Here is a 9,154-nt window from a genome sequence, read left to right on the forward strand (position 1 = left end):
AAAAAACGTAACAAACGCATTACGTTAATGTAGAGTACCTTTTTACAACAAAGCACCTCGTAAAAACAGATACCTTATTTGACCTTGTGCGCGCATGAATTTGCATCGCCACAACGCATTGCGTTTTGTTTCAGCTCTCGCAATGAGTGGACGAATACCTATGACCTCTTTTATGTTGAATCGATTAGGCATTATCTCAGTTAAGTCAAATTTACCGTCCAGTCAATATTGAAGTTTGGTAGATTTGCTTTGCAAATCGCTCTTCAGCACTATCAGTGGACAAAAAGGGGTGATGATCAAATCTTCTAAATTTAACCTTTTATCTAGATTGTTACAAATAGTCTTAAGTTTCAAGTAAAGGTAACAAAATCGTTAGCTCTAAAAATGTAGAGGGAGGTATGGTAAAACAAAAAACGTGTATCTTTTATAAAGTCACTTTAATCCAATTCCTTATTTTCCCTTAATTAGGAAATCGTACTTGGTCATGTTTGGAAACTTGAATCTAACAATTTTGAGAAATAAGTAACACTCACAGAAGTGCAGTTGACCAATTCAATTGGCGAAACGATTACCAATTTCTTTCGCACACAGTAGCACTCTGATTAAGCAAGTTAGTAAAAAACGTAACACGAGAAGGATACAAGTAAAATTAAGGCCATGTACTCGAAAAGAGGCGATGTAGGTATTTACGGCATAAGGTTGATCACAAATAACGCACTTTTGTAGTTATATCTTTATTGCGTTGTTTTGAAGTTACCATTGAAATTCGACACAAAACCCTTTAAATAAAGAAATGTCAAGTTAATATACCACATTTTAAGAAAATCATATATTTTATGCCACAAAACGTGTATACCAGTGTTTCTATTATTTATTGGCAGTAATCTTTCGAGTAATGTTACTTGAACAATTATATTACCTAAAGTTGAACTTTGGACTACAGGAACTGAGAAATATAACAAACAGACAATACATAATTTAGCACATTGGGCACCCTTTATCAGACAACATACAACCAGAAATCGAGAAACGTTTAGTGTGTATAAATATATGAAGTTCATAAAAGCAACACGTAGAATATCCGCTAAAACAACAACTATGACCTCACAGAATAATATAGTATATTAGTTACACAGGGGTATTTTATCACCAATACAAACTTTGAGAAACAAGAAAATACAACAAACTTTGAAATTATAAATATTTAAAATCTTTAAACCTAAATGCATAGAAGACACACACTTCAAGATTTCACCATCAGAGCTTTCATCCAAACTTTTATAGCAAATGGTATAGCCATTCTTGAAGGCTTCAGTTGAATTGTTTGTGAAGATTTGCGCGCAAGTTGCGTTGGTTCATTGGAAACCTCGGTATCTGCATTGGCACTTTCTTTTGCAGTTCTCCTTTTCTCAAGGAGCCTCTGAAAAGTGTCAACTATTGCGCGTATGCACTCCGGGTAATGCACTAGAACACCTTCGATATGGCCACCATCAAACTCTCGTATCTGTTAAACAATGTTTGTAGTTTAATAAAACATTTGCAGCATTAAAGCAAACAGAAATATTTACATTTCAACACACCGGTTATTAAAAAATTGTAAATTAATCTACATCAGTTGTTCCCAAGCAGTTTTAGTTACAGACCCCTAACTTAAAACTAACTATAACAAATCATGAAACTGTGGTTGGGTTTTCGATAAAGCCGTATGTATATTATGTTAATTGTCCTGGCGACTTATGTCTTTGAACTTAAATTACATTAAATTCAATAGACAAAATCAACAAGGTCTTCTTTAAAGGGATATTTTGTCATGCTTTAAGTCAAAAAAAAAAAAATCTATACTTCACGCTTAAAGCTACCCAAATTAAAATAATCGAACTACCAAAGTAAACCTATAATAATAAAAGAATGTGGAATAGTTCATATAAAGAAACTCGTTTTTAATGCCGCAATCTCTTTGATTCTAATCAACGGGAAATATTTTCCGAACAAACAGTGGTATTTCTTTAATTCTACTAACTTCATGCTACTAATAGCCAATACTTTTACAAAGGAAATACTATGGTTTCTTAAACCTTTTGCGACTCATGCAACAGTAAATCGATTTAATGTATGTATTCTTTATTACATTTTCGTTTTAACCATCCATAACAATTAGTCCTTGCTAAGGTAAAAGCCTGATCTGTTGCTAATGTGTAGCATAAAAAATGTGATACATTGTGACATCATAATAAAGCATTACAGAATCTCAACAAGTAATCCCAACCTGAGTTTTCCTAAATGTAGCAATCAGCAAAAAAAAAAAAATTTACAATATATATGTATTGAAATATTTAATACATTTGATGACTCTATTTTTTTAGTGTCCAACATATTATTGCCACACATATAAACAGTTTGATCAGTTTCTTTGTGCACCTGCGGAGAACCTGGGACCTTTTCAGGGACCCCTGGTTGGGAACCACTAATCTATACGCGATTTTTTAAAGATAATAGTAAATCAAAAAATACACAAACCTGGCATTCTGGCCATAATGAATCCATAGGTTGTAAGTTAGATTTGGGAAAGTATGCATCGCCTTTAGCCACAATGAAAGTGACAAGGCTAGGGTCTACAGGTTTTGAAAAGTTGGCTAAATGTGTTAGCTGATCCATTACACCCCTCATGAATTGAACTGTTTCTCTTTGCCGACGTTCCTTTTCCAATTTTTCACTATTTTCTTTTTTAACCATTGTCGAAGACTTTACTGCTGTAAGAAAATATTAACAAAAGATTACAAATTGATGAAGTCAAAGGTAAAACCACTGTATATAAAAAAATTACCAAGGTCCAATTGATTTTCTCCATTGCTTGCCTTTGCAAAATTCCGACCCAAATTGTAGGAGTCAACTTGATCTATGAGGGCAAGAATTTCCTCTTCATATTTCGGGTTACCTGCATATTGCGACTCCAAGACTCTCCAAGGCACAGCTCTGCTCAAAACACCATCTGTCCACACAACAGATGCAGATGTCCAGGACATACACGGTATCAAGGCAATTGGTTCAGGCCAATTTGTTGCAGCCAGTGATGCCATATGCCCACCCATCGAAATCCCAGTTAACCCCAGAGGTCCATACCCCATTCTTTTTAACCAATGTAGCAAAACTTGGGCTTCTAAAACAAGACAGCCACCCATGACAAAGAGGTCACTGACCTTCAACAAACCAGACTTCCATTGTTCTTTAGGTTTCCTAATCCCATAAAATGGATTTTCGAGCAAAATTGAAACGATGCCAGAGTTAAGCAATGGTTTGGCGATTAAATCTCTTCGACGGCTGAAACCATGATCACCTGTACCAGCCATATGGATGCAAGCAGGATTAATGGAACCTTGTTTTGCTGCTAGTCCATTTTTGGGCAAGACAACCTCAAAGTGTGCGGTTTGTATAGGATTTGGAACAAGCTTGGGCATCACATCTTTTAAAGGCGTCACAAAATTACCCCTTAATAGAGTACAATCACCCAACTTGATTTCCTTTTCAATTTTGACATCATAATCTGGTTTAACAAACTTGCTACAAGCTTCTCGATTTGAAATGAGCTTGTGCATTTGTAAAATTTCTTTTAGGTCTTCTGGTTTGCCCCATCCTTTTGTGTAGAACTTTGTCAGGACAAAGCGCCGATACAGCAAATCAATCTTGCTTACTCTAGACATTGCAACAACGTTTTTACTGATTTAATCTGTGTCACACACAGTGCTAATAGCTAAGCACGTTTTCTCAGAAGTCATTCTGTACATAATAGTACACAAATTAGAAATGCTTTATTATTTATTTTTAATACGCATTTTTATGACTGTTAGTATGTACAAAACTGAGAATCCAGTTTTTTAGCTTTATTCCACAAGTCCATAGCTAACCAATTTTCATGGTACATAAGGTAATTTAGCAAGAAATTGTGTGTAGAGAACTAGAATATGTAAGGAGGCAAGAAACTAAGTTGCAAGTCTGGATTTTATGCTATGTTTTGCCAATACCTCGAAGGCGGGCTCAAAAATGTGCACATCGCATGTGTGTGCCTGGAATGTGCATGTGCACTTTATGTTGCAGCAGATGGGCACTCTATATGCTTGTGCCAGGTTCAAAAGTTAGGCCTGTTGCAGGTTTCCTAGAAAGCTTAGGGTGAACCATTCCTACCAATTGTGTCTATTTCGGGAATATTAGCCTACTAAAATGTTGGAAACTGGTCAGTAGGGTGTTAACATAATTCACAGTATAAAACTGGACTTTAGTTATGGGTAGCAAATTCGCAGTATGAAACTGGACTTTAATTATGGGTAGCAGAATATGGAACAAACCACTTCTTTTTTAACCAAATAAACATGTGTCAATGATTTGATGACAACTGACAGGGTGTCAATAAATCGTCATGACCTCTCCTCTAATTTTACGTCACTACTCGCGGTAAATTATTTTTACTCAGTCAATTTTACGTCCTGAAATCAATAAACTGTTTGGTTGAGGAGCTTAGGGCGCAGGTCTAGAATCCTACCACAGCGATAAAACAATTACTAAAGTAAGGCACAATATTTGGGTTAAGGTGTCAGTTAGTTTTTAAATCAAGAGTGGATCAAGTATTATTATATTTATTGTATATTTAATAATATTGATTAACCTACCCAAACCCAAATAATGTTCATTGTGATAGGATTCTGGACCAGCGCCAAGCTCAGTTGTCAAATACAGAAACAACTAACTTCTTTAGTCCCCTAACTATACATGTACCCTGCACCCATGGGGAAAATTTAACCAAAAATATACTACTGCGCATATTTTGCCCTAGTGCACCTTTGAATGTCTCAAACCGTACACATATCGCAAGTGCACTTTGTGGTTTTGAGTTCTGCAGATATCTCAGGTGTGAGAGACCAAATTGTCAGGAGTACAATCAAGGTTGATTGCACATCTCATTCTCAGGGTCTGCATCTTACAACAACTCATATTTTTTTTCTAAAGTTTAGGTGTACACATGAATTTTTCATAAAAAATTGGATGTAAACCTTCCACAGAATGTAGTCTGGCTAAGTTGGAAAACATTTTATTTTTGGTAATATATACTTGACATACATACAGCCAGACTGGACAATTAGATAATTCTAGTTTTCTAATTCATTGAATTAGAGCAAAATGTGACTAATTCTAATCTAATTTGGAAAAATTAAAATGTTCTAATTTTATTCTAATCTAATTTTAAAAAGCTAAAATAAATCTAGTTGTCCAAGTCTGCATTACAGCCAGTTCACTTAAAATTAAAGCATTTAAGTTGTCTCACAGATTTATGCATAATGCTGAAATGCACATATCCCTGTGCTAGAAATGTACAAATGTACAGTAATGTAATGACCTGGTTAAGTTACTTGATTTAAGTCCAGTCTACATTTCATGGCACTGGTCTTAAGTCACTGTTTTCTAATTAGTTGACTGGACTTAATTCTTTTGGACAAATGACTTGACTTGGCCTTAAGTGACTTAAAATTAGGTGTTTTCATACAAGAGTTTCTGTAAAATTGAGGGCGCTGGTCTAGAATCCTACCACAACTAACATTATTTGGGTTAGGGTGCGAGTTAACGTTTGGGTTGGGGTATAGGTCAAGCAAGCCAATATTATTAAATAATGATACTTGACCCATCCTCACTCAAACACTAGCCGACACCCTAACCAAAATATTGTGCGTTGCTTTAATTTGTTTCAACACTGTGGTAGGATTCTAGACCAGCGCCAAATTGAGCTGTTTATATAAAGTTTGATGTGTTAAACGATTAGATTGCTATCTGTTTTGCTTTGATTTTTAGTTTAGTTAAAAACTATTGAAGTTGGTAAACTTGTGATTGTCTCATCACAAGTTTACCAATTGTAATAGTTTTTCGCTTTATTTTTTCATATCACTGGACTAAAGTTATTTCACAAATGACTTAACTGTGCCTTGAATCATTTGAAAATCGCTTGTTTAGAACACTGCAAATGAAATTTGCTATTTGTCGAGTCAAATTAAAAATTCACACTACTTTTCACGTCCTTGCAGGCATACTCTTGGGAATGGGGTAACTGCACCGTCTGCACGTAGACACAAAATACACTAAATAAAAAGGTAAGGTACCAAAATATATTATTTTAGCAGTCAAACACCAGGGTTACAAACTAGGCAATTTTTTTTTTTTTTTTTTTTTTTTTGTATGAACATAAGAAATAACCCTCCAAAATAAGTAGGGTGCGTGGTGCGACTCCAAACGGAATTCATTATGCAAGAACGAGGTAAATAAATTTGAAAAGGATTTAGACTTTTAGAGAATAACAAAAAGGAGAGAAAAGGGGTATTAGTAACAAACTCGACCTGTTTTCTGCGACCCTGTTGACACGGTGCGACATCTGGCGGATCAACTACTGGGCCTTGATGTAAATGACAATCGCCGCTAGACGACAGCAAAGATAATAAAGGGCAATCGCCGCAAAATGGCAGCAATATATTCTAGTCGGTTAAAGGGTAACCCATCACTATAACTATTAAAAAAATTTAAAACCTACTTCCTAAGTTAAGGGGTCATTATATTTTACATGCCACGGCATGTTGCGTCACGTGAACACCCTGTGAATAAAATGTGTCACGCATCCTTTTATAATAAAAAATGCGATTTTAAACGCAATTTATTTAAACAACTTTAACGGGATTAGTTGTTTTATGACGTCTTCTCTGAATTTTTTCATAACCCCACCCAAACTAAATCCTGGATCCGCCCCGTCTCCAACAAATTATCTAATATAACACGCTTAGACAATCATTTTTTTATCAAGTTACAATGGTTTTCTAATTTAAAGACCGCATCGTTTTCAAAATTTAAGTACAATTAGTCATAGGCAGCAAAATAATTTACTAGCTTAGTTTCACCTGAAAGCAGTAAGGCCACCAAAACGCCCACCGTACACTTCCATACTTTATTCACAACGAACTGTCAGCCGAACGTAACTTGAAACTTTCACCATCTGATTTTTCGTTTGTGCGGGTTTCAAGTTAAGCCATGCGGGGTTTACGATAGTCTTTTTCGACTGGCTTATTACCGCCATGATAATGCATAGCTGTTTTACGACAAGCAGTGTAGTAAGATAATTTTTCTCTAAAACACGCTATACAGATGTCCGATGCTTTACATTTTATTCTGATGCCCCGTATTTTCGGCAAAAAGATCCGATACCAACAGTCGTCGTTAGGCCTACTATAAATGCCGCAAAAGCAAAATAGATTAAATTAAAACATTTAAAGCGTTTTTTTACGTATTAGGTGATTTTCATTAGACTTGAAATATTTATTATTTAACTACAGTTGTTAATCACTATCGAAATTTTTTTTCGTTGTATTGTAAGTCATGGCAAGATTTTCCTAATCAGGATGATGGAAGTCCCTATAAGAAAACAGGACTATTTAGATAATGTCCGATTTACTCGTGTCTAGAACAAAAAGAAAAAACACAATGAAAAAAAAACATCGTATAGTTTGGCTTCTTAAGTACAAATATGGTTTAAAAATCCTCTATCAGTGGTGGGTAACCGCCGGTCCGTGGACCGGTGCACAAGTATGATATACCCTACAAGGCCATGCCAAGTGCAAATGGCCGCCATGGGGCCGGTGGTTCACCTGCGTAGCATTTTTTGCATGCAAAATAAATAAATTTTTTCTCTAAACATTTTGAATTAAATGTGGTGGTATGTTGAAGGGTAGATTTAAGGTCATGTCAAGACTTCTGAATCCCATTTTACGAGGCAAATAAAACCTGCAGATGCAAAAACGTCTAAACTGACCCACTGGTCCCACATCTCTACATTCTAAGTAGTTGAAAAAAGTTGTAATAAATTTTCTTTACTGAACATTTGTTTTTTTAAGGCCGGTCCGCGACAAAATAGGTTACCGACCCCTGCTCTATACCACACACTCTTCAATAAACAGTTGCACAATGGTTCTGTAAAGTTTTAAACCGACCAGTTTTATTCGCAAAAAAACGTTCAAACGGTAAGAACATTTATCAAACGACACAAAGACCACGCCAAAATGGATGAAGCTTCAACTGAACGATTTAAACATTTCGCTCCGAAAACAAATTGCCCCAAAAAACAGTGAAAGTGGTTGGCACGTTTGCAGTAAATTTCATAATCAGCGCCCTGCCTTATAACAAAAGAAAATATACACGATTCAAAATCACAAACTTTACCGAAATGAGTTGGGCAAACGCGACCGACATACTTTTGATTAAAAGATAAACAGGCGGCATAACCCAAAAAGACGGAGTGACAAAAAAATGTCGCACGATTCGCAAAGCGGAAAAAAAATCAACTGAGAATGAGTTTCATAAACAACCGCAAACCAGGAGTTGGATAAAAGGAGTTCCGAACTCGCGTAAAATCGTAAAAAAATGGATTCAAAATGTCGCCATAAAATTCGCTGTCGATAAAAAAGAACGCAGCACGGCTACCAAAAACCAAAGACATCGGTAAAATCGTTTTGCAAAACTACTTTGTGAAACTTTTGACTTCACAATGAATTCGCGGGTCCTGGGATCAAAACTGAAAACAAAACGAGCAAGGTAGCGTATCAAAACGCAGACAGGGCATGCATAAAAACACGCAAAAATCAACTCAGCCCAAAAATCCGCTTGGATATAACAACCTTCATATTTTTGGTTGAGAAAAGCATGTTTTAGCTTCGAACAGTTCAAAATGTTAAATCTTATTACGCAAAGTGGAGTTGAATTCGAGTTGATGTTCAAGGAATCCGTAACCGTTTTGATCTCGGATTTCTAAATTTAACACCATCATCTGTAGAAAAATACTGAACAAAGCCAGTGAAAAAAACAACGTGCTGTTTTAGCTTCTTTATATAGTTAATAATTTATATTTAAGGGTCACTTTAGCGATACATGCCAGCAAGAAAACTATCAAACGCTTTTAAAATTATTCAAATTCTACAAGATATTTACAAAAAACAAAAAAACGATTATCAGTAGTTTTTTTAACCTTTTAGTAAAAAATAAAATACCGGTGGCATCACAATACTGTACTACACGACCAAGTTCGTTTTTTTTAGAAAAATTGAAGCCCAAACAAAACTAGGAAGATTTGACGAGG

General features: G+C 35.5%; 1 protein-coding gene across 2 annotated transcripts; it reads right to left on the minus strand.

The window, feature by feature from the left end:
- Positions 1-538: 538 nt before the first annotated feature.
- Positions 539-3,770, minus strand: LOC146133391 (protein ABHD18-like). Of its 2 annotated transcripts, none has more exons than XM_083396678.1 (3): positions 2,825-3,770; positions 2,518-2,747; positions 539-1,504 (listed from the first exon to the last, which is right to left on the minus strand). In XM_083396678.1, exons 1-3 carry the CDS (start codon positions 3,696-3,698, stop codon positions 1,244-1,246), a joined length of 1,365 nt encoding a protein of 454 aa, XP_083252804.1. In that variant the 5' UTR covers positions 3,699-3,770; the 3' UTR covers positions 539-1,243. The 2 variants fall into 2 exon arrangements, with proteins under 2 accessions (XP_083252804.1, XP_083252803.1); XM_083396677.1 differs by having other exon boundaries at positions 2,518-2,750.
- Positions 3,771-9,154: the final 5,384 nt, after the last annotated feature.

Source organism: Ascidiella aspersa, chromosome 9, assembly GCF_963924565.1.
Source record: "Ascidiella aspersa chromosome 9, kaAscAspe10.2, whole genome shotgun sequence".
Classification (NCBI taxonomy): domain Eukaryota; kingdom Metazoa; phylum Chordata; class Ascidiacea; order Phlebobranchia; family Ascidiidae; genus Ascidiella; species Ascidiella aspersa.

Excerpts from the sequence above, each read along its gene's own strand:
- LOC146133391 (XM_083396677.1), bottom strand. The coding sequence starts at position 3,698 with ATGTCTAGAGTAAGCAAGATTGATTTGCTGTATCGGCGCTTTGTCCTG. Across the intron at positions 2,751-2,824 it reads AGAAAATCAATTGGACCTTG|CAGTAAAGTCTTCGACAATG; the intron begins GTAATTTTTTTA and ends ATTTTCTTACAG. Across the intron at positions 1,505-2,517 it reads CATTATGGCCAGAATGCCAG|ATACGAGAGTTTGATGGTGG; the intron begins GTTTGTGTATTT and ends ATTGTTTAACAG.